This window comes from Trachurus japonicus, chromosome 9 (genome assembly GCF_045865225.1).
Source record: "Trachurus japonicus isolate A0001 chromosome 9, Traja_1.0".
Classification (NCBI taxonomy): Eukaryota; Metazoa; Chordata; class Actinopteri; order Carangiformes; family Carangidae; genus Trachurus; species Trachurus japonicus.
The window spans coordinates 15666788-15693464 of record NC_140915.1 but is presented as its reverse complement, the minus strand read 5'-3'; the positions used below and the strand labels follow the sequence as shown (position 1 = coordinate 15693464).

The 26677-nt window shown below is 38.2% G+C and overlaps 3 protein-coding genes across 3 annotated transcripts in view; 1 reads left to right on the top strand and 2 right to left on the bottom strand.

Moving 5' to 3' along the window:
- Positions 1 to 26677, top strand: part of LOC146981176 (nuclear factor 7, brain-like) — a 454853-nt gene that overhangs the window by 150657 nt on the left and 277519 nt on the right. The window lies entirely within an intron of this gene.
- On the bottom strand, positions 85 to 17157 carry LOC146981190 (nuclear factor 7, brain-like). Its single transcript, XM_085786159.1, has 2 exons — positions 15744 to 17157; positions 85 to 211 (listed from the first exon to the last, which is right to left on the bottom strand). Exons 1-2 carry the CDS (start codon positions 17146 to 17148, stop codon positions 189 to 191), a joined length of 1428 nt encoding a protein of 475 aa, XP_085642285.1. The 5' UTR covers positions 17149 to 17157; the 3' UTR covers positions 85 to 188.
- LOC146981191 (nuclear factor 7, brain-like) lies at positions 205 to 1759 on the bottom strand. The gene has a single exon (XM_085786158.1). It carries the CDS (start codon positions 1621 to 1623, stop codon positions 205 to 207), a length of 1419 nt encoding a protein of 472 aa, XP_085642284.1. The 5' UTR covers positions 1624 to 1759.

Sequence of the window (26677 nt, the reverse complement as noted above, 5' to 3'; positions counted from 1 at the left end):
AAAGTGAAAGAACTTTCACAACATTATTTCTTACAGGCAGTACAGTGATGATGATCAGTGTTAGGAGTTATTAATTAACTGTGATTTAAAGACAAAATGACAGATGAGCAGGTGTAGAAGCAGGTTGGCTGTAAAGTGTGATGATGAGTTTAGAGTTTAATAAACCTCAAACCATCATGATAGAAAAACTAACGTCCCTGAACGTCACAGACTGATCTCAGTGGGACACATTTTGATATCAGAGGTTTTAGCATCACCAGATTTCCAAACATGAAAATAAGGGAAGAGTTTCTCAGTGAAAGTGTCTCTGTGAGTGTAGATGTGAGTCATGTCTTCAGCGTCGTAGAAGGACACCTCCCCCCTGTCATAGTCCAGCTGGACTCTGATCCTCTGGAGACTCTTCTCCACTGTCACAGTCTCACTAACACCATTTGAGTACTTTCCATCATGGTGAAATAAACACCAGACTCCATATTCTGGTGAAGCAAATATCTCTCCCTTCCTGTCAACTGACTCTTTAGCTAAACCCACAGTCCAGACAGGATGATCTCCCACCTCCACCTCCCAGCTGTGTTTCCCTGAGCTGAAGCCCTCAGAGCCCAGGACAGTGGAAGAATTATTAAATCTCTCTGGATTGTCAGGAAGCTGCTTTTTGCCTCCAAAGCTCACACTGGTCAGATCATGAGACAGATGGAGCCAGGGACTTGCAGTGTTTGGGTCCAGGATGACAGAAGTGAAGTGGACCTTCTCCTTGATCTTCTCCCAGACTCTGAAGGACAGGTTGCCCAGGTGTTTGGCCTCATCTATCAGAGCTCCTGAGAGCAGCTGTGGATCTGACAGTGAGCACTGGGCTCTGGCTCTGGTCTGAGTGGCTTTATAACTGCTGAGGAACGCCACCTTGTGTTTCTGCAGCTCTTCTTCAACAGCACAGATACTGTCTGACAGAGAGGAGATCTGCTCCTCAATCATCTTCATCTCTCTGCTCATAGTCTTCCCCTTCTGCTCCTCTTCCTCCCTCAGAGCTGCCAGTCTGGACTCCTCTTCCTCTTTCAGGAGCTGGTGGAGCTGGTTGAACTCTGCTCTGATCTGCCTCTCTGTGGACGACAGCTGCTTCTTGGAGTGTTGAATCATTTCATTGTAAGTTTTCTCCACTTGTTTGTATTTGTTCTTCTTGTCCTTCAGAGACTTTAAGTCAGATTTCAGCTGCTGCTTCAGGTCACCGACTGCTTCTTCTACAGGAACCACCTTGTGACTCTGGTGGAGAGAAAACTCACAGATAGGACACACAGCTCGATCTTCATCCTTACAGAACAATTTAGGCTCCTCTTGATGTTTACTACAAACCACCATTTGTTTGTCATGTTGCTTTTCGGTCTCTGATCCAGATTTCTGTCTCCTAGCAAAGGAATCAGCCAGATCCTTAAGAGTAAAATTCACCCCATGCAAATCCTTTGAAGATTTCCTTTTACAAATGGGACAGTTTTTGTTTTTAGCTTGTTTCCAGAATTGTTGCAGGCAGCTTGAACAGAAGCTGTGGTTGCAGCTCAGAGACACAGGATCTCTGAAAGTCTCTGAACACACGTGGCAACTCAGGAAACTTTCAAAGAGAGCTCTCTCAGCCATTTCCTTATTATCTTGATTATATTTCAACAGGGAGACTCACCAAGTCACTGACTCTGCTCTTGAAAATAATCCAAACGTGTGTTTTCCAGTAGAGATCTCTCACCCTGTGATGGCGTCTCAGCTCTGATCGTCAATGACAAATGTACTTTCGTTTTCTTCTACCTCTTGTCAATGATTAAATTATCACAGGCAGGAAATGCAGCCATGTTGTTGAGTCACCAGCAGGTGGAGCTGTCAGCAAGTCAACCAGATCAGTTTTCCTCTTGATAACCAATAACATGATTTCCTCATTCTTAATCCGTCAAACCATTTTTAATACATAAATGTGATGAAAATAGCAGTTTGTCCAAGACAGTTATAAAGAGATCAAGATTAAAAATAATAATAATGTTGAGCACATTTATATTCAAACTAAAACTACTGGAAATGATCATTTGTCATCATCATAAATTGTGGTTCCAGTTTTCAACTCTGGACTCTGAGCCAACAGCTGCACACACACTTCGTCTACACTGTGCAACAAAACCTTTCAAACACACAACATGAATCACTGTGCAATGTGTAGAAAGTAGAACTCAGTTAAGCACATTTATTGTGTATAAAAAATTTGAATTAATATTTATTTGAGGATCATCAAATAGCATCAGAAATATCAACTACAATTGTTAATACAACTCTTCTCGTCCAACATGCAGTGATTTAATCTTCACATAGTTTTAGATAATTAATTATATAATTTACTTTCTTTTGTAAATAAATGTTGAAGAGCTCATTTTGTCATTTAAATAGTGAGCCCTGAAAACTGAGTGGAAGAGTTTAATCAAGACATTTGCTGTTTTGAAAACAAAAAGTAAGTTTAAATCATTAATAAGTGAAGATGGAGAAAACACTGTTTTTTATTTTTTTATTTTCCGGTGACTGTAGATGGAAACATGTTCAACTTGTGTATGTGCACAGTGGTGATTATAGATACCAGAAGCCTTTAATTAGCTTTTATACTCTTTACACATTTACCTCAACGGTAACACTTTACAATAAGGTACACAAAATTAGAGTAGTTAATGAGTAACTAATGAAGAACTAATGAGGAACTAATGAGTAGTTAGTGAGGAATTGAGCTACACAAAATTACAGTAGTTACTGAGGAACTAAGCTACAACCAAAATTACAGTAAGTTACTGAGGGAACTACTGATTAAATTAACATGTCTAAGTTTAAAGGTCAGTTTCTTCAGGAACCCCTGATCAAATTATCCAGAGGAGTAAGTTACTGAGGAACTAATGAGTATTAGTTAGGGAAATGAATACAACAAAATTAGAGTAGTTTTACTGAGGTAACTAATGATTAAATAACTATTAAGTTAATGGTCAGATCTTACAGGAACCCCTGATCAAAAATTTCTACAAGAGGAGTAGTTAATGAGGAATCTAAATGATGAACAATTAATTGATCAGTATCTTCATTAACTCATAGATCAAATAATCAGAGAAAGTTTAATCACAGACTTTGATGATTTAGGTGAACTAAGTTAACTTCATCAGTAACAGAAACATTACACAATAACCTGTCCAGTAGTTAACCTTAAACCTAAAGTGACACATAATGATAGTGTTTTTTTCATTTTCTTTCATCTTCATCTTTTCACATTAGTAAGTTTCCTTAAAAAAATCATACAGACAGCAAGGATTCTTGAGAAGATATTATTCATTAAATTTCAGACCACAATACACATCAGATAAGACCATCCATGTTTCCTATTGAAATAAATAAGATAGTTTTTGTCCACATGTTTGGTAGGCTAAATGACTGATATCCATGGGCAAATGTGAGTTAAAGTAGCCTACTGTATAACTGATCACCCCGTGGTTCACAGTAAAGTTTTTGAGTGCACAAAATTATAGTAGTTAGGATTTACTATGAAACAAATTTGGAATGAATGAGGAACTCACTATTAGTTAATGGTGAGTTTCTTTCAGTAAACTCCCTAAATCAAATTACTTGAGGCGAAACTAACTATTACATAAATCATTAAGTTACCCATTTTTGTGTTACCTTAAGGTAAAAGTGAGACATCAAAATGAGTAGGTAAAATGAGTACATTGAATCATTACTGAATCATTAAGTTACCCTTTTGTGTACCTCTAAGGTAAAGTGAGACATCAAAAGATTAGGTAATGAGTACCGGAATCATTACTTTAATCATTAGTTTACCCCATTTTTTGTTTACCTTAAGGTAAAAGTGAGACATAAAAAATGTGTATGTAATGAGTACTGAAATCATTAGTTACCCTTTTTGTTGTACCTTATAGTATAGTGAGACAATCAAATTGAGTAGGTAATGAGTACTGAAGCCATCTAGTTACCCTTTTTGTGTACCTTATAGTAAAGTGAGACATCAAAATGAGTAGGTAATGAGTTAACTGAAATTCAATTACGAATCATTTAGTTTACTACACTTTTGTGAACCTTTTATAGTAAAGTGAGACATCAATATGAATAAGTACTGAATCATTACCTAGTCATTAGTTACTATTTGGTAACACTTTACAATAAGGTACACAAAATTAGAGTAGTTAATGAGTAACTAATGAAGAACTAATGAGGAACTTATGAGTAGTTAGTGAGGAACTAAGCTACAACGAAAATTACAGTAGTACTGAGGAACTAAGCAACACAAAATTACAGTATGTTACTGATGAACTACTGATTAAATTAACTATAGAGTTTAATGGTCAATTCTTCATTAACTCCTGATCAAAATTTCAGAGGAGTAGTTACTGAGGAACTAATGAAGTAGGTTAGTTAAGGGAAATGAGATACACAAAAGTAGAGTAGTTACTGAGGAACTAATGATTAACTAAACTATTTGTTAATGGTCAGTTCTTCAGAGAACCGCTGATCAAATTTCATAGGGAGTAGTTTTAATGAGGAACTAATGAGGAACTATTAAATGAAGCAGTTTTCTTCATTCACTCATGATCAATATCATAGAAAGTTAATCACAACTTGATATTTATTGAACTAGTTACATTCATCAGTACAGAATCATTACTCAATAAAAATGTCCAGAATTAACCTTTAATATGAACCTAAAAGTTGACACATAAAGGAAAGTGGTTTTTTCAATTCTTCATCTTCACTTTTAACCATAGTGTATCCTTAAAAAATCGACAGACAGCAGATTTCTTGAGAAGAATTTTTTCATTAATTTCAGACCACATACCAGCAATATGACCATCCATTTTGCCTTTGCAATAAATATGATAGTTTTTGTCCACATGTTAATGGTAGGCTAAATGAATGTATCAAGGGGCTGTATGGAGTAAAGATACTGTATAACTGATCACACCGTGGTTCACAGTAAAGTACGTTTTGAGGTGCAAACAACAATATAGAGTAGTTTATTATTTTACTATGAAACCAATATGGAATGAATGAGGAACTCCACTGATTAGTTAATGGTGAGTTATCAGTAACTCCTAATCAAATTACTGAGGAACTAAATATTACTTAAACAATAGTTACCCTTAATTGAGTATCCTTAAGGTAAAGTGAGACATCAAAATGAGTAGGTACATGAGTACTGAATCATTGACTTAGTCATTAGTTTACCCTTTTTGGTGTAACGTTATAGTAAAGTAGCGAGAAATCAAATTGAGATTAGGTAATGAGTACATGAATCATTAGTTACCCATTTTATGTGTACCTTATATAAAGAGAGACATCAAAAGGACTAGGTAATGAGTACTGAATCATGCAGTTACCCAATTATGTGTACCTTAAAGTAAAAGTGAGGAACAACAAAAGAACTTGTAGGAAGAGTACTGAATCATTACTGAATCAATTAGCTACCCATTTTGTGTACCTTGTAGTAAAGTGAGACATCAAAATGACTAGGTAATTAAGTACTGAATCAATACGAATCATTAGATACTCTTATAGTGTACCATATAGTAAAGTGAGACCTCAAAAAGAAGTAGGTAATAAGTACTGGAATCATTAACTGAATCAATTAGTTACTCGTTTGTGTACCCTTATAGTAAAGTGAGACATCAAAATGAGTAGGTAATAAGTATCTGAATCATTACTGAATCATTAGTTTACTATTTTTGTGTAAGGTACACAAACATTACAGTAGTTACTGATAGAACTAAATGATGAACCAAAATAAATCATGCCTCCATGTGCACCAAAATGACATAGAATGTTAAAAACAACAACAAAAACCTTTGTAACCTTACTTGCTTAAGAAAAAAAGACATTTGTCATTTTAATTTTTGGAAACAAGATCTTCAATTCCGGTGTGCTTCACACTGTGCAGCTTTATACTGTAGAGTGAGCAGTGAATCAATTTGACGACGAAGAAGAAGTAAGAATGGACAGAGCAAGGAAGAGCAGAAGCTCCCATCTGCAACTATATCAGAGACGTTCTATATCTCGAGGAGGAGGATGTGACTGTGACAGTGTACATTTTAATGGTATCTCTCTTTTTTTTTAGATATTAACAAATTCGGTAAGATTGCTCCTTCAAATTTTACTGTAAGAATAACTTTTGTCCAAAGTGAATTTAGCCCTCTAAAACCGACTGTTAGTTTGGGTTAACCGAACGATACAATGATGCTACGCTTGCACATGTTTTTTACAAAACAATCAATAACTTATGAACCGTTTAATGATAGATACGTAGCTGTGAACAGCATCTGAACTCGGATGGGTTATCCGCTTACCGAGGGTCCATGAATGGATGCCACCAACTACAACACGTGACACAGGAAGAGAAGCTTAAACCGATCATAGGCATTGATGCCAGAGGTTGCAACACATTTTGGTCAAAATATTTAATAACTTATGAAACCGTATATTATAGAGACGAGTTGTGAACAGCATCTGAATCACTGGGAATTTTTTGAATGGTGCCATCTAGACAACAAGGAACTATAATCGACATTTAACCACATGGAAAAGGAACAGAGCTAAACCGAGCAGCTACATCAATGCTTCACTGTAAGCATACTATCATAGAGGCACCATTGAAAGGACCTCCGTAAAGCAAAGATCCCGCGAATTCAGATGCAGTTAAGCAGGTTATTTAAATGTTTTGTAGCAACGTGAGCAAGTGTAGCATCAATGCTACATTCTGTTAACCTCCGACCATATCATCGATTGCTATGCTATTCCCTTTGGAGAAAGTTATCAATAGTAAAATATGAGGAGTTCACTCTTACACATACTTCCAAAAAAAAAAAAAAGACCAGATACCATTAAAATATCAACAGCACGGTCACTACCCTCATCCTCCGAGATATCGTCGAAATGGGATTTTCCTTCTTTTGCTTTTCCTTCCCTGCATGTCCATTGCTTCTCTTGTTGGCATGTCCCAATTGCTTCCTCTTGTGTCCAAGTGAATTCCCCTGCTCTCACAGTAAAGGTGCACAGGCAATGATGACCTCGTTTCTCAAAATAAAAGACAAATGAACACTTTGTAAATGACCTTTAAATTTATGATAAGAGAACATTTACTTCATTTGTTGATTTTTTTAATGTTTAAATTTATTTAGTTTCTGAACATTAGTCAAGGCCAGGGCATTTATTCCTTATAGTATTAACCGACGTTTATATTCAGTGCTTTTATTTTTGAAAGCATCTCGCCGAGACCTCATAAACTTCCGGAGCTACGGATTTTTACCGGCAAGTGTGTCTGCAAGGCCCCCAGAGTGTCTTCAATGCTAAAAGTGTGCCTAACATACATGGAACGCCCTAGCACCTTGGCCTAATAAGGGAGCAACAAGGTTTGTTTTTTGTGTTACCTTTTTTCAAGTTATAATTTATGTCCCGGCTCGAGTTTGGTCGCCGTTAGATAGTCTCCATTTATGGTACAATATGTTTGGTTAGCGGTAGCCTATTAGCATTGGCCCAGCTCGGCTTAGTTTAGCTTAGCCTTAGCTCCAACTCACACTTCAATACATTGAAGTGAGATGAAGCTAAAGCTAACTCGTTTGATTGTTTTATTAATGCAACAGGACTGTTTTGGCTGTTTGATGTGAGGTCTGGTAAGGTTAAAAACAGTTTTATTGGATTAAAAACAAAACGGTTAAAAATATTTATTTCATGGTAAATACAGCACTAAAAGAAATACATTTGGATATTGGTCTTTATGATTAAAGCAGAAGTGAGTGATCCGGTCGTTTTTCTCGCTAATGGCAAGCGTTTCCAGGCAGGTCTTTTGAAATCGGAAATTACAGCTTCAAGTCACAACCATACGACCTCTGATAGCGTTCCAAGGCAACCCACTTCCGGTGTTTTTCCCGACCTGTTTTAAAACCGAGGTGAAAAGTCAACTATAACGGCCACTCGTAAACTTCCGACCGGGTGAACTCGTACCAAGATCTCGAAACTGTACGAACTTCACGGTCGGAAAAATACGAGTTTTCCTTGAACGCACCATAACAGTCCACAGTCCCTACGTCCACCACAATCAACGGCGTCCCTTGGCTGCAGACACACAGCCCCGGCATGCCGTTCACGATCACCTCATTTGGATAAAAACAGTGAAGGATAACGATAAATTGTTATTCCGTCCTCCGGCTCGCAGAGCAAGAGCAGAGGAGACTGAAAAACCCCGTGTTTCGCGGTCCAAACAAATCTATGTAAGTGATTTGCTGTCGGAAGATATAACTATTTAAGAGACTTATAGATTAACACAAAAATATCACTCACACTTCAGCTTTAAAATAGATAAAAAGGGAGTCAACTTATACATGATTGTTTATGTGATGAAAAGCAGTTAAAAATAATTTCATTTATGTAAAAGGAAAGGTAACTGTATTATTTATTTTCTTCTCATAAGCTCTTTACGGTGTGTCGGCAACTGAATACGGTCCAAGGAATGAAGGAAATGTGAACCATCAGTTTTCATCATTTGTGACTCTGTCCCCTGTTGCTGCTTAGTGTCCTAGGGCAAGACACCTTAACCCGCCTTGCCTTTCCTGATGGGTTCGTGGTTCGCAAGCCTTGCATGGCAGCTTCCGGCCATCATGTGTTAATGGGTGAATGTGATAGTACCCTTAAAGCGCTTTGGGTAATCGTTCGAGGTATAGAAAAGCGCTATATTAAATAACAAGACCAATTTACCATTTAACCATTTACCATCATTTAGCTGGGACGCTACACACTTGTTATTTTTTATTAGGCTATTAATTAAAACCAAGAAGCTACAAAGGTTTTCTTTTCTTTTCCTTTCTCATTTTTATTATTATTTTTTTTAACATTCTAGTCATATTTTTCTTGGTGTGTGACATAAAAAAATTGTTATTTTGGTGTACCGTGCAGGTAAAATCTTATTTTGGTGCCCGTGACAGACAATAAGTTACTTTTGGTGCACCATATAGATGCAAATGATTAATTTTGGTTCTTCATTAGTTCATCAGTGAACAACTGTACTGTATTGATGGTACCTTACACAAAAATAGTAAACTAATTACTAAGGTAATGACTCAGTACTTATTACCTACTCATATTGGATGTCTCACTTGACTATAAGGTGCACAAATAAGAGTAACTAATGATATCAGTAATGATTCCAGTACTCATTACCTACTCATTTTGATGTCTCACTTTTTACTTTACGGTTACACACAAAAGGGTAACTTAATGATTCAGTACACATTACCTAGTCCCTTTTTGATGTCTCACTTTAAACTATAAAGGTACCACAAAAAGGTAACTAAAGATTCGAGTAATGATTCATGTACTCAATTACCTACTCATTTTGATGTCTCACACTTTATGATAAGGTACACAAATGGTAACTAATGGAATTACAGTACTCATTACCTAGTCATTTTTGAATGTCTCACACATTTACTATAAGGTACACAAAATAAGGTAACTAATGATTTACAGTACCCATTACCTAGTTCCCTTTTGATGTCCTCACTTTACTATATAGGCACACAAAAAGGTAACTAATGATTCAGTAATGATTCAGTACTCTATTACACTAGTCCCATTTTGATGTCCTCACTTTACTATAAGTACACAAAAAGAGTAAACTAAATGATTCAGTAATGATTCAGTACTCAATACCTACTCAATTTGATATCCTCACTTTACTATAACGTACACAAAAAGGGTAACCTAATGACTAAGTAATGATTCATTACTCATTACCTACACAATATGATTTCCTCACTTTACTATAACGAACCACAAAAAGAGTAACTAATGATTCCAGTAATGAAATTCATACTCCATTACCCTAACTCATTTTGATTTCTCTCACTTTTACAATAAGGTACACAAAAAGGGTAACAAATGACTAAGGAATGATTCAAAAGGGTTTTTCATAAAACTTCCATTACTTACTCATTTTGATGTCTCACTTTACCTTAAGGTACACAAAAAGGGTAACTAATGATTAAGTAATAGTTAGTTTCCTCAGTAATTTGAATTAGGAGTAACTGAATAGACTCAACCATTAACTAAATAGTGAGTTCCTCATATCAATTCCAAATTTGGTTTCATAGTAAATAACATACTCTAAATTTTGTTCACCTCGAAACAACTATTACTGTGAACCACGGTTGTGAATCAGTAATACAGTTACTTTACACAAAAAAGTGGGGAAAAAAACCCCATGATACATTCATTTAGCCAACCAAACATGAGTACAAAACTATCATATTTATTTCAAAGGCAAAATGGATGGTCATTATTGAATAGTGTATGTGGTCTGAAATTATGGAACTAAAAATCTTCTAAAGAAACCTGCCGTCTGTGATTTTTTAAAGGAACTACTAATGTTAAAGATGAAGATGGAAGAAATGAAAAACCACTCCATTAATGTGTCCACTTTAGGTCATAAAGGTTTATACTAACTGGACAATGTTTACTGAGTAATGAATTCTGTACTGATGAGTAACTAGTTCACTAAATCATCAAGTTAGTGATTAACTTTCTATGAAATTAATCATGAGTTAATGAAGAACTGATCATTTATAAAAGTTCTCATTAGTTCCTCATTAACTACTTCCTTTCCTGAAATTTGATCCAGGGGTTCCTGAAGAACTGACCATTAACTAAATAGTTAATTAATCAGTAGTTCCTTCCAGTAACTACTGTAAATTTTGTTGTATCCTCAGTTCCCTAACTAACAACTCATTAGTTCCTCATGTATCAACTCCCACTGAAATTTGATTCAGAGGTTCCCTGAAGAACTTGACCATTAACTAATATTAAATTAATCAGTAGTTCCTTCATTAACCTACTGGTAATTTTGTGTAGCTCAATTCCTCACTAACTACTCATTAGTTCCTCATTAGTTCTTCATTAGTTACTCATTAACTACTCTAATTTTGTGTACCTTATTGTAAAGTGTTACCGAATCAAACATAAAACAATGATGTGTTCTAAAAGGACATCTAAAAAGAAATCTACATAAAGGATTAAATAATGCAGTCATTTAAGATGAGTGTCTAGAGTGTTTTGGTAAACAATATCTGCATAGTCAACAAGTGGTAGTATCAGTTGTGACATTAGCCCTTTTCTGACATGAAATGTGAAACAATTGATTGAACAGTAAAGTGAAGCGAGACAGCCATATGCTTTTTTAACAATGTAATCAATATGGGGTTTAAAGGTGAGTTCCGGTTCTGGATTTTTGATGTATCAGAGTTTGAGGTGTGTGTATATATAACAGTGTCATCAGCATATAAGTGGGTATGACAATTTGAACAAATACTAGGCAGATCATTTATAAAAAACAGAAAAAAAGACGCGGACCCAATATGGTACCTTGCGGAACACCCTTGTCAATAATTAAAAAATCAGACTATCAAAACTACACATTGACAATGATTGTGGAGACAAGCATTAAACCAGAGAAGAGCATTTTGATCGAGACCAATAGCATAAAAGTTTATCAAGAAGTAAATCGTGGTCAACCAGATCAAAAGCTTTATCCCAATATTGAAGATTACACCAATAAATTGACCCTTATCATTCATTCATTTGTGAATTTTAACAAAGTTGTGGTAGTGGAAGAATTTGGTCTGAGACAGAGCTCCAGATGTTTTATTGAGATATGTCACAAAAACCTTCTTTTTGGACATCATTTGTCATACCATTGAATAGGCGTAATCCTGATACCATCATCCCACAAATATGGGCCAATAGGGCCCTGCTCTACCTACTAGTAGGTGCAGGAAGCTGTTATCACATATTAATCTGGTTGACCCAATGTTATTAATGCCCAGTTGGCACAGAAGATTTATTATGGAGCCCACACTCCCCCGCCCCCTTATTTTATTTAGATAGAATATTAAAACCTGAACCATAGAACTAATGAGGGAGCTTGTCCATGAAAACGATAAAAAATATAGGCTTTTTTTTTTTAATTGTTGTGCACCACATGTTAAATAATAGCCTAGCCTATATGATAAATAATAAATGAAAGTGGCGTACGTGTGTTTGACGATCCTCATGAATCCACAGCTGATAGAAAATACAATAAAATATTATTTATTCCGTTTAAAGTGAGATTATCTTTGTTGGACGATAGCCATAGTTTACTGTGGTTAGATCCATGTCCCGGACGCGTACCGGAAAGATAACGTATGAAAAAACACGAAAGGATACGGAAGGACTGTGGGGGGGGGGGGGGTTGTTTAGGTGTCGGGAGAGACGGGACCGTGGATGTATTTTACTTGTATAAAGGAATGCCGTTTTTTCTTCCTCTATTCATTTTGTTTGGTGCCTCACTCCAGGACAGGAGGCCTTGTCACAACTCCACAGGCCAAGTTTCGAGCGATTCGGTCCATCTCAATGGAAACGGCGGCCTCCAGGATGCCGCAGAAAGCGTCTGTCTAAAGCCCCGCCTCTCGAGAAGTGAGGGTCCGATCGGCACCGAACGGACGACTGCACGCTCGTCCCGGGCCCCCGAACCACATATTAAAATTTCAGACCTGCACGACTTTTAGAACAAAAGTTTCTCCAAAGCTGCCAGCTGGATAAGAGGGTGTAGAGGGCCATAAGTCTGACAGTCTGATTTTTCAGAGCAGCAACAGCCAATTAAGAAAACCGCTAGGAATTTCGTTTTTTTCCACTGGATTATTGTTCAGTGACATCTGAGGGCCTTGTATTCCGAGTTTGGTGTCCCGAAAATGCACTTTTTTGAAATTTGAATTTAAAAAAGGCGGGATATTAATAACTCCTCAACGGTTTGACGCAGGGGACTGAAATTCGAGTATGTGTATCAGGGGACTATTGTCATCCACCATGTGCAATTTCAAACCCGTGCGACCTTCAGAAGGGTCAAATCTCAGCCATCAGTGTTAAGTCTGACCTCTCTGATCCTGTTTCCTGGTATAAAACACCAAGACTTTGATGCAGCAAGCTGAACTTTTGATATGTGGTTCAGAATGTCTAGTAGATTGTGTGTACAAAAATGCAGAGCTCTGTGACATTCACAAGGTTCAAAAATGGCCAAAAAGCAATTGAAGCGCCTATACTTTTAACAGCTATTCTTTAATAAAATCCACATGCTTTGATCTAATGGGCTGAATTTTTAATATGTGTATACTATGATATGTGTATACTGTGGACTATTGTCATCCACCGTGTGCAATTTCAAACCCGTGTGACATTCAGAAGTTCAAAGGTCACCTTTTTCTGGATATTTGACCTTTTACAACTGCTCTTTATTAATGACTTGCTGGTGAGAAGTCACTTAGAGACCAGATTTGCAGATTCGATTAATGATGCAATTTATAAATTGACAAGTTGTATTTTCATCAACATTATGTTTCAAATTAATTGTTTCACTTGTAAACTGTGTAATAAGCGGGACAATGTAGAGTTAGTCGGACATCCTATTGGGGTACATCCCGTCAGGGTTCATTTCTCCATAACAACCTCCAAACTATACATTATCCCTTACATAACCAAGTGGACATAATTTAACATTAATGCAAATAGGACTGACAAGTGTCAGACTGATATATATCTACAGTATGTATTTTTAGTAGATTAAAACTGATGACCTCTAATTAAAATTAATAAGTGCAGAAGCCCCAAGTTGCAATGCTGGTCATTATTAAGGACAATAAATTAATAAATCTTAATAGTCTAAAATCAAAGCTTAACACAACAATAATAAAAAAAAGCCTATATTTTGTTTATTGTTTTCATGGACAAACTCCCTCATTAGTTCTATGGTTCAGGTTTTAATATTCTATCTAAATAAAAAAGGGGGCGGGGGAGTGTGGGCTCCATAATAAACCTTCTGTGCCTACTGGGCATTAATAACATTGGGTCAACCAGATTAATAGGTGATAACAGCCTCCTGCACCTGCTAGTAGGTAGAGTAGGGCCCTACTGGCCCATATTTGTAGAATGATGGTATCAGGATTACGCCTATTCAATGGTATGACAACAGTCAAATCGGCTAGTAAAGCTGCTGAGTCACACAAACAGTAAAACATGTGGATCTGCTGCCGACTCTGAGCCAACAGCTGCACACACACTTCATCTACTCTCTGCAACAAATACCTTTCAAATGCACAACATGAATCACTGTCATTACACCTGCCTCACACAGTATATGAATATCAATACGAGAGACAAAGCAGGAATCAGTAGATCTGTGCTCAAAATGAAGAGACTGTGAACACGTGAACTCTGACTCCATCTGGTGGCATTAGGAAGAAAATTGTGGATGTTTATTGTCCCTGAAAACTGAATTAATTTGAACTGAAAAATAATTCCTTTATTTATACAGGAAGTCTCACTGAGGTCAGGATCTGTTTTTCAAGAGAGTTCACACACATACACATACACACATGCACACATACATCCACAATAATTCACAGGGTTTTTCAATGGATACACATGATTCACACACTTTACACACATTAGCATTTTATTAACGGCTCCTACTTAGACAGAAGAGACTTGACTTTAAATCTTTGGCAGCTCTCTGGGTTTAATTTGACAAAATCATGAAACCATTTCATGCACTGTGGATTTACATCCAGTTGAGTCCAGCTCATGTGGTAGAAAATCATCATCAACTCAGCTAAATCAAATACTTCAGACAAGTAAAGTGCAGCACATTGTTAATGATTGTCCAACTTCACTGATATGGTTGAATAAACATAAACCTGTTGTTGCTGCTGCACAGCTTGGCCTGTAATGTACGTGTGATTTGACTCTTGAATTCACTGCAAAAAATCAAAAACTTACCAAGAATATTTGTCTTATTTCTAGTCAAAAGTATATGTATACATAAATGAGAAATGAGACATTTTGATGAGAAATAAGATTTTGAGTTTTTGCAGTGACAGGTCTCAGTTGAGAATTTACCTGCAACTTAAGGAGTTTTGCTGAATCAGTCATTTTGAAATTGAATGACAATAATTGAGGTTGTAAGGATCAGCAGCTTATGTGATGGGATATCTTGTGCATACTTCCAGATATTCTTCCAAAATATTATAAATGAAAAGTTGTTTCTTCTGGGCGTCACTGATCTATGTTCTTCACATTCTGTAATTTCATCAGTAAGTGCACTATTGAATGACTTCACGTTTTTAAAAGAACCAAATATTCTGTGAAAAATATTCATTCTACTCTAATATATAGTGAAAATATAAATTATCCTTAACAGTGGAAGAAGTTTAGAAACCACTGCTACAGCTTGGTCCAAATATTCCTCAGCTCTCCAAACTGAGTCTAGTCTGTCTTTAACAGATATTGGCTTATACAATTAGTTAAAAAATTTAAAATTAAAATACTCATTTGTCTCTGTTTGTTTATAAGGCAAAAAAAAGTCTAAAGATAGATGTGTTTCATGAGGAGACACACATTTATAATGCAACTCTACAAATATATTTGCAGAGTTGCATGTAAAATCACACCCACATTTTATCAATATATGTAACATCCTAATAAATCTGAATAAAGAAATCAAACCTAGAAGTAAATAATATTGTTATAGGAAGAAAATTCTGGATTTTAGATATGATGAAAAACATTTTCCATAACAACAGATCAAAGAACAAAAGAATCGATAATCATCAATCAGGAAACAGATGTTTAGATGTTTGTATTTTCAGTGTTATAAACACAGATCTCAGAGGGACAGATTTTGATATCAGTGGTTTTAGTATCACCATCTTCTCCAACACTGAAATATGGGAAGAGTTTCTCAGTGAAAGTGTCTCTGTGAGTGTAGAGGTGAGTCATGTCTTCAGGGTCGTAGAAGGACACCTCCCCCCTGTCATAGTCCAGCTGGACTCTGATCCTCTGGAGACTCTTCTTCACTGTCACAGTCTCACCAACACTATTAACGTGTTTTCCATCACCATGCCATAAACACCAGATTCCATATTCTGGAGAAACACATATCTTTCCCTTCCTGACAGCTGACTCTTTAACCAAACCCACAGTCCAGCGAGGATGATCTCCCACCTCCACCTCCCAGCTGTGTTTCCCTGAGCTGAAGCCCTCAGAGCCCAGAACATCTGCAAAGCAAGGGAATCTCTCTGGATTGTCAGGAAGCTGCTGATACGTGTCTCCATATCTAAGACTGGTCAGATCATCAGACAGATGGAGCCAGGGACTTGCAGTGTTTGGGTCCAGGATGACAGGAGTGAAGTGGACCTTCTCCTTGATCTTCTCCCAGACTCTGAAGGACAGGTTGCCCAGGTGTTTGGCCTCATCTATCAGAGCTCCTGAGAGCAGCTGTGGATCTGACAGTGAGCACTGGGCTCTGGCTCTGGTCTGAGTGGCTTTATAACTGCTGAGGAACGGCACGTTGTGTTTCTGCAGCTCTTCTTCAACAGCACAGATACTGTCTGACAGAGAGGAGATCTGCTCCTCAATCATCTTCATCTCTCTGCTCATAGTCTTCCCCTTCTGCTCCTCTTCCTCCCTCAGAGCTGCCAGTCTGGACTCCTCTTCCTCTTTCAGGAGCTGGTGGAGCTTGTTGAACTCTGCTCTGATCTGCCTCTCTGTGGACGACAGCTGCTTCTTGGAGTGTTCAATCATTTCATTGTATGTTTTCTCCACTTGTTTGTATTTGTTCTTCTTGTCCTGCAGAGACTTTAAGTCAGATTTCAGCTGCTGCTTCAGGTCACTGACTGCTTCTTCTACAGGAACCACCTTGTGACTCTGGTGGAGAGAAAACTCACAGACAGGACACACAGCTCTATCTTCATCCTTACAGAACAATGTAGGTTCTTCTTGATGTTTACTACAAACCACCTCCACTTTCTTCTTTCCAAGTTCAGTCTCTGATGATCCAGATTTCTGTCTCCCAGCAAATGAATCAGCCAGAGCCTTCAGTCCAAAGTCCACAAATGGAAAATCCTTTGAAGATCTCTTTTTACAAATGGGACAGTTTTTGTTTTTTGCTTGTTTCCAGAATTGTTGCAGGCAGCTTGAACAGAAGCTGTGGTTGCAGCTCAGAGACACAGGATCTCTGAAAGTCTCTGAACACACGTGGCAACTCAGGAAACTTTTCTCAGCCATTTCCTCTGACTTTAAATTGTTTGTAACTCACCAAGTTGAATTTTCCTTCAGTTTGTCTCGTACAGTCATCATGATGATGAAAGCTCAGTTTAGAGATCTGTGAGTCTGTAGTAGTAGTGTCCTCACTCCATTCAACAATGAGATAATCTGCTTTCAGTTTGTACAAATCCTTCACTTGGTTAACCATTGATGGCAACACCTCCTGCACCTTCTTTTATTACCTCTCAACAGGTCAGGTTGTGGCTGAAGTCATGAGATACCTGTCCTCTATTCTCAGCATTTTATTGTAGTATACAATATAGTTTTATTGTGGCGCAATAACAGTCAATGTGTAACCGAGAAATGCAGCCATGTTTATTGAATCTTAGTGAATATACAATTTAAAGCAGAAGTAAGTGATATTTTTGTGTTAATATAAGTCTTAAATAGTTATATCTTCTGACAGCAATCACTTACATAGAGTGTTTGGTCTGAAACACGGGTCTCTCAGTCACTCTGCTCTGCTCTGAGCCGAGGAGAAAACTTTTCTCGTATCCTACAAGTTTTATCCAATGAGGAGAGAGAACGGCATGAAGGGCTGTGTGTGCAGCCAAGGGATGCGCGTAAATGTGGTGACGTAGGGACGAGGACCAATAGATCAATGACGAGGGCGGGGGCTGCTAACTCCGTCAGCTGACAAGACGTTATGGTGCGTTCAGGGCAACTCGTTACTCGCGTTTTTCCGACCTGTGAAGTTGTACCAGTTCGATCTGGTGCGAGTTCACGGGTCGGAAGTTACGAGTGGCCGTTATAGTGACTTTCACAGGTAAAACAGGTCGGAAAAACACGAGTGGGTTGCCTGGAACGTTACAAAGTCATAAGTCGTGACTTGAAGCCGTAACTTACGGTTTCAAAAGCCTGCCTGGAACGCAGCATTAGCCAAAACGACCGGATCGCTTACTTCTGCTTTAATGTCGATGTTTTCGTTATCATTGATTTAACTTGATGATTGAAGAATAATTCAAATTACAACAGACAATCAAACATATCACATCATTCAAAAGATATGTTCCTCCCTTTTAGTGTAATCTGCTCACAGCATCCACACTTTATTGCATTCAATCAACTTTGGGAATCTGGTTTGTGTTTATTCTTTTACTTTGCAGCTTTTTAAACATATAATTAAATCTCAGCACTGTTTTATTACGGAGATGATTAAACAACTCTTATACACATGCATGCATTTTTCCCCCCATATTGTATCATTCTAAAAGTATATGTTTACTGAATGAATCATATGACCACCATGTCCACACTGAATAGCAAACTCTCCTCTTTCATCTCATTAGAAAATACACATCTGTTTCCACCACTAGGGGTCAGTATGAACAAGACTTTGAGCTGCAGAGAACAAGTTCCACTTCACACCGTCCCATCGATGGATCACTCATGGCTCATGGCTCCCATTGCACCTGCATCTTATTGTTTCACTGCAAATCTTGCACTTATGATTGACTCTAATATCTTTGTGTGTGTTTGAACAGCAGAGCTTTTCCCTCAGTGCTGCATCGTCCTTGTTCTGTGTTTGACCCCGGACAGAGCTCCCACTCCATGTAACACTTAACCTCAGCTCTCCCTGAGGAGCTCTGAATAACCGAGCAGAGGCTGTGTGTGTGTGTGTTTTCAGTTTGTTACAGACACAGGAGAAAGAGAAAGAGTGGAGGGGTGATAGATGAATATTTGATCGGCTCCTCTCCGGCCCACTGTGCTATAATATTGATGCGGTCCAGAGGCCTTGAGGCCCGACTCGCTGCCATATTAGCACACCGGCAGCATACCTGAGCTCTCCCTGACCTCCCAGTGGAGAAAAACCTGTGTGGTGTGAATAAGATGATGAGTGTCAGTAGCCTATGTGTGCATCCAGACACACAAGCAACTGTTTGAGTATTTACCACATTACCTGAGGTCCTCTTGCAGTATTTAAAACGGCTCACATAACAGGGGATACATACTTTTCCCTGTGTTTTTACCTTGAGCACTGGTTCTGCTGTTCCACTGTTTTGTGCCTGTTAATATTGTACATCATGTTTCGTCTGCTGTGGTTCTGGTCAACAGTTGAGTTTAACCAGCCTTTTAGATATGGATATATTCAGGAAAATAAAAAAGTTTTACATGTTTAATATTCCCTTGTTTTTTGCTCTACACCATGTCAAAATCATGCAGGGGTAAAAACTGCAATGAAAGCTATTCTTATTCTGCAGTCCATTTTTAATCTCATGTCAAACAGAATCGTTTAAATGGGACAAAGTCCACATGAAAGACAATAATACAACAAGAGTTCATATGTTTATTTTTTATTTTTTTAGATCTAAAATGTCACATAATCACAAACCTCCAAGAACTAAAATACTTTAAAACGTGCACTTGAATAAGTTTAAGTTGGAGTGGTATCACGATGTGTTTTAAAGATCCTTCACTTTGCATGAATTGTTCTATTATATGGACCGATTTGAGTCTGAAGTAAAGACTGATTGATTATTCTTCTACCGTACATCCTGATTTTGCACTATGCTTATGTAAAAAAAAAAATCCAACTATAAAATATGGTGATGAAACTTGCAGCTCCACTTCACCAGCACAGGCATATAAACCAGGGGATACTTTTATTTAATAACCAACAGCCTTGGATGTGGCTCAAGTGTATCCATTCATTCGGACACTAATTAATCTTAAAATGAATATTCTGCCTTGTTTCTGTGCAGAATCGCACAAACCACCGAGGAAAATCATGACTTCAGAGCAGGACCTTTAAACCTGTGGTGGGAGCAGCACATTTCCTTTCGGATTTAATGAAATCAAATACACATGTTCAATCTTCCTGTGGCAGCACTTTACAGTAGGACTGGAGGTGAAGGAGACGAACGCCTCGTCATTCAAGTCGGCCGCATGATTTATTACCACTGGGATCACACTGTAACTCATTTCATCTGGAGCTATAACTGAAAACCTTGAACACTGACTGCTGTCCAGCTCTGCTTGCAACAGCGTGAGCTCGCAGTTTTAGTATTTCCACCAGGATTGGTTTAGTAAAATCCAGAAACTCTGAGAACAGTTCATAAAGGCATGTGCAAGTTTGAGTTTGCATCACTGATCTTTCTGCACTCAGAGAGGAACTCATTCTTTCTCTTACAAATCATAAACAAAATGCACAAATGTCACTTTTGCTGTCTTGTGCACACTTCTCCTGAGTTTTCAATCCCGTAACTACACTGCAGACACCTGTAAACGGTTCTTATGCACCACATCTTCATCGATCTAAAACACACTAGCTGCAAGAATAAAAATTACAACACATACAAATGCACAAACATGCTGCAAATCCAACACAAGTGTTTGCAGTCACTAAAATGATGAAGATCTTTTCTGTATTTGCAGCATATTTGTCTATTTACATGTGTTTTGACCCCTCAGGACCACCATAGTTACAAGTGCAAGTGTTACGGACTTTGTTGTCTTTGTTAGCAGCTGTTAAATCCATATTTTAACACTGCAGCTGTCTTTAGTCTCCTTCCTGTTTGACTGGCGCTACTGTGCACATCTATGGTCATGTGATTCCTGGCATGTTGACATGGATGGAGATAATCTTTTCATACAGAGCTAAAAAACTCTTTATGCACGGCAATTATTTATGTTTTAAATTAAATCTAAATTAAATCCTTTTGGTGTCCAACTTTCAGTCATGAAAAGTAAACATTTTAGTTTTTGTTTTTTTTCAATTTGTTGTTTGCTTGTGATTGATTTAAAGTCTCTGCAGGGGGCGCCGCTTCATCTCTGTGTTTCAATCCATCCCATTAGTTTGAGCCTGTGTGATATTATGTTGTATCATCTTAACATCAGCATTAAAGTTGGATGTGACCCCTGTGCACATTCATCAATGGGGGGTGAGACCTTCAAAGAGGAGATAATGCTCTTGACTGACTGCACCTGGAGCTGCTGATGAGTTCAGTGGGTGATGCAGAGGTCACATTTCTGTGCTCCATGCACGGCTGCAGCAAGTGCCTCCTCGATCATCAACAGAGAGCAGTGAAGAAGAAAAATGAGGGAGTGTAAACTCAGCAGGAGGCGAGAACCAACTCTGGATGACTCGAAGCTGCACTACTTTCTGTTTCTCTGCTTTCTGTTGCTCTCCTCTGTGGATTTGACTGCGTCTTTGTGAGAGAGAAGACACTCAAACAGCACGCTCTCACTTCCTTTGTTTTCTTCTACATTGCATTTGGCAGTTACAGTGATAGAGCATCAGAAAAAATGTTGCACCAGTTTTGAATTGAGCCTTATCTTCAGAGTAAAAGTCATGTTACTGATCAGACGCACAAGAAAAACTATCAGAAATAAAATGTGTGTTGGTCATACTAGATTGGACTTTAATCCTGTCCCAGTCCATGTGTTTTTAAAGATTTTTAAAGCTCATTTGACTGAAATCACTCACTGACAACAACAGTACACCTTTATATAGTATGCTACTTAACTTTAATATCTTTTGAAAACATGTTCCTGCATTTCTATATTCCTGATAGATAGAATAGATAGAGATCAAGTTACACTTAATTGATCCCAAGAGTGCAATTTAGTAAAAAAAAAAAAAAAAAAAAAGCAGCATTAAACAGTGTGAAGAGGCAGGTAGAAAAATATATTATGCAGATAAAAAGAATAAAACATTCAAAAGTTTTAGACTACAGATAAGTGAAAGAGATGCTTAAAAGTATATGGACACCTGAACGTCTCTCCTTAGTAGTAAATGTGCAGGGGCGTGTCTAGACAATCTGGAGGCCCCAGACAAGAGGCACCTTGGAGGACCTTGATGTTGGTTTCATTTGATAACAAATGCATTATTCCCTTGCTAATGGGAGAAATTAACATTGGTGTTGGCAGCAGTAATTTATTGTATGCAGTGTTGTGTACACAGCCATTGGAAATATCATGTTGTCATTGATATGGACCAGTGTAACTCGATGCAATTGCTTGGGTTGCCTGGCCTGTTGCATTTCCTCTGATCTTGTGCCTCAATTTGCTTCTCCAACAAACCTCCACTCCTCTGGATTCAGCCTTTTCCACCTGGGTTTAGAGCTGCAGAGATTTGCACCCATGTAACTGTGGGTGAGAATCATGTTGGATGGGGTTGAGGTCAGGGTTAGGTAAGTTCTTCAACTCTAAACTAGGAAAACCTTTTGTCTTATATCTTGCTTTGTGCGCTGAAACTAAAAAGAGGGAAGTGCAAAAAAAGAAAAAAAAATCCCAGTCGTCAACTTCATCAGAAACTCCTTGTCCTTAAATTGAAATTTCACCTCCGAAACTCTCAGGAACTTCAGTAACCTTGAGCTCACAATCCAAGATGGCAGCTCATCTGAGTGTCCACAGTGAACAATCGAAGAACATTACTCTGTAAATTAGTCACACTTGTCCCGTTTACATGAGAGCTTTAATTCCGAATTAAAAAACATCATGTAAACATGGTAACTGTCAGTTTTGTGCAGCTTCTTCCTGTAGACATGTTGTTATGTTGCTTTTTCAAACAGTCACATAGCGTGTTGTGTTTCAGCTGATGTTCGCTGACCCCATGAAGCTGCAAACTAAGGGATTTTAAACTATGAGAAAAAGCATCTTAGCAAATTTGTTCCTGTTTTTAGTTTATTAATTTGCTTCCACTTCCATCTATCATTATAATGTCATGAACTGTATTGCTCAATCTGTCCATATGCGACATTTTTCTATATTGTATGTCTGTCCAAAACAGGTCTCTCTTAAGAATGAGATCCTTTGTCTCAAAGATATATATATATATATATATAAATAATATATAATATATAAACAAAAAAAACAAACAAATTCAATAGCTACAGCATTGGTCCTGAAAAGTAGCTGAGATGCAGTCAGATAAGATGTACAGCTGTATCACTTCTACCTCCAAATTCCAACTTCCCGGGGAAATTGAACGCACCATTTGAAGAATTGTGTCCTGATTTTACTGAGCAAAGTGAAATTTTAAATGCAATATGAATGTAATATATATAAGAGCTGCATAAAACATAAAACCGACTCTGATATAAAATCAAATATTAATGTAATACACACCAATGCAAATAACCACAGTGATAACAAGATAGGAAACTAAAACGTGTAGTTACGTGCACAATGTAAAATCAATGTAATGTGTGTGTTTCAGAAAATGAGGTAAAACTATTTAGCCTGAGTTGTTGAACTGCAAAAAAGAAAAAAGAAATTAAAAGTAAAATGAAGCAAAAAAAAAAAAAACCTTCATTTTCAGCTGTCGGGAGAGAGAGAGAGGGGGGGAAAGTGAAAGAGGAAGCATCTTTGGGGATTACCAGGTCATATTCATGGAGGATCATAGTTTATTCTTTTTAAACACGGCTGAATTATTCAACAGCTTTTGCTTCAGACTTTTTTTTTTTTCAGAAGTGCACTGGGACACGTAAACCAAGGCCACCGGCGAAACGCTCTCTTAGGTTTAGCTCAGTAACTCTGCAAAGGAAAATATACTTATATATTATTTTTAACAATACCTTCACACATGCACACATTTTACATCTTAGATTTCTATAAAACACATCACCCTGAGGAATAACTACGGAACAACAAAATGTGTTTTATCATCTCAACAACAAATGAGCCAAGTTTGTTTTCCCAATTAAAGAGAACACAATTTATATGTGTGTGTTTAAAACAAATAACGTTGTGTTATTTGTTTCAGACCAGAGACAAGACGACAAGTGCTACGGCACGACACTATGATCTGCAAGATACACGTGGAACTTTCTATTGCACAAACACACACATGAACATATTAGTCGTGAGTCTTGACGACACACAGTTAAGAAGAGATTCTTTTATTTGTCCTGCAATGGGGAAATTTACATTTGTGCAGCAGCAAATAGCAACAGTATAAAAAGAGAAACATAATGAGACAAGAGGAATATAAACATCACACAACAGTAATTTATAAAAAACGATAAAAAAGTGCTGTTCTACCAGTTCTTCATTCACCTGAGCCATAACACCAAGGCTTGTTAGGATCAGCACACACACATTCACACGCACACACATGCATAAGCTTAATCATGGTCCCTAAAGGAAGGGACCTCATTTATTTCACCATGGAGACAGAGGAGGTGGAAAAAGACACTTGTCCCTCGGAGGACCGTGTATGATACAAGGCAACCTGTTCACACACACAGTTTAAGGTCTTTTTGTGACCACCTGTGTTGCTCGAGTCAAGGTGAAACCTTTTGTTCCCACTGTTCTTAAAGATTTTTGTATTTTGTAAACAAAACTTTATTAAACATTTGGAGCTGAGACACTGAGCTGCAGTAATATGCATTGTGCATTGGGAGCAGTTTCAAACACGCACACACGCACTCCTCAGGGCTCACTGTTAATCTTCATATCCTCCCCTCGTCATCATTAAGTCCACTGGAGACCATGAAGATCTGTTGTCCCCACTGATGTCAGTCATGAAAACTGTGTACACACACACACACACACACACACACACACACACACATCGTCGAGCCTGAGCGTCTGGAGGGGGATGCGTGAACTGACGGTTCCTCTGCATGGCTTCGGTTTGTGTGTCACCACCAGTTGTCTTGGATGCGTTCGCCGTCCAGACTGGACCGTCCGTCCTGTCCCCCCCGGCTGACAGCGCAGCCCCTCGCCTCAGTCCCCCCGGCGAGCTGCGCATCATTAACCGCCATCTTGGCCCTGACACTCGCCGCTGTGTGGAACAGGGGGAGGCTGTGGAACCGGCGTCGTGGAAGTGTGGTGTCGTGATTAATAATGTCGACGTGAACCTGGGGCCGTATTCCTAAAGATTCTTCGTGCAAAGAGTTGCTCCTAGTGGCCAAATTCTAAGAAAATTCTTAGAATCATGATGTTTTCTTAGAATTTCTCCTAAAAGTGAAGAGTAGATCCTAGTAAAGATAAAAGCTATTCCTAAAGAATCCTAGCTCTTAAAGGGATAGTTCAACATTTTGGCAAATTGGCCCATTGCCATAATTGCTATAGTCATAGCAGTAGGTTCGTTACCTTTAATTGTAGGTGTAAGCTATTTTTAGTACAGCGGAGCGCAGCAGCAGGCTGCTCAGAGCTACGCTATGGAGGCTAAGGGAATTTCTTGGTTTCCCTCATTAAACTCATCAAATTCAACATCCCAAAACTCCACAGCGCTTTTGTAGACAAGTTGTGAGCTGCACAACCACCACGCTATGAGATAATGACGGAACGATACGAAACGGAGCCGTTTTCGAGGTAAATTCATACAAAACCGCTGATGCGCGTTGCGTTCAGGGACAGTTTTTCAGCAAGCAGTCTCCGTATTTACCCTGTATTTACCTCGAAAACGGCTCCGTTTCGTATCGTTCCGTCATTATCTCATAGCGTGGTGGTTGTGCAGGTCACAACTTGTCTACAAAAGCGCTGTGGAGTTTTGGGATGTTGAATTTGATGAGTTTAATGAGGGAAACCAAGAAATTCCCTTAGCCTCCATAGCGTAGCTCTGAGCAGCCAGCTGCTGCGCTCCGCCGTACTGAAAATAGCTTACACCTACAATTAAAGGTAATGAACCTACTGCTATGACTATAGCGATTATGGCAATGGGCCAATTTGCCAAAATGTTGAACTATCCCTTTAAGAGAGCTCCTAAGGTGGGATCTGTTAAGAGTAGGGAAGAGGACTTTTAAGTGGCTTAGGAGTTCCCTAAGCAGAGGACAAAATGGTAGACAGAAGAGGCAGGAGAGATATTCTCCAAACACTAGATGTCAGTGAATTAATGAAACGCTACAGATTGTTCCTGTTCCTCTGTCCAGTTGGGTTTCCTTGTTCTTTTCTTCTCCATTGCTGTTCACTGGTTTGTGGTAGATTTCAAAGCCAACCAACACTGCTTCTTATAGGCCGGTCAGCAATCACAGACACTGATTAAAGCTGAGCCATTTTACCCTTGTTAATACCAAATTGAGTTGGAAAGTTGAAAGTGCAAAAATGACCAGCATGGTAATTAATATAAGCAAATAAATCTAAGTTTCACTATGTGAATACTTGTGCAAGTTTTCACACATTTTTGTATTACATTACACAGTCTTCATAAGATTGGATTTTATGGTTAAATTTATCGATTTGAGGGTCCATCCTTTGCCCATTATCATCAAAAGTATATTTTTTTATCTAGCTTTTTTTTAAAGTATATTTTTTGGGCGTTTTGGCCTTTAATTGACAGAACAGTTGAGAGAGAGACAGGAAATGGGAGGCAGAAAGACATGCAGGATAGGACTGCTCGACACAGGATTCGAACCGGGGCCACCTGCAGTGAGGACTATAGCCTCAACACATGCGGTGGGTGCTCTTTATCTAACTTTTAGGATCAACCAATCACAGCGTTTGAAATGATGACTCATACCTAGCAACGGGGGTCAGCCACACCTCCTCACTAAGATAGGAGTTTCTGTCCACTCCTTGCTCAGAGTTCTCTGAGAGTGTTCTG

What these genes read in the sequence shown, in the direction of transcription:
- LOC146981190 (XM_085786159.1), bottom strand. Translation starts at nt 17,148, where the DNA reads ATGGCTGAGAAAAGTTTCCTGAGTTGCCACGTGTGTTCAGAGACTTTC. An exon ending in AATCTGTCCCTCTGAGATCT is followed by an intron (nt 212 to 15,743) that starts GTGTTTATAACA and finishes CACTGAGATCAG; the next exon opens with TCTGTGACGTTCAGGGACGT.
- LOC146981191 (XM_085786158.1), bottom strand. Translation starts at nt 1,623, where the DNA reads ATGGCTGAGAGAGCTCTCTTTGAAAGTTTCCTGAGTTGCCACGTGTGT.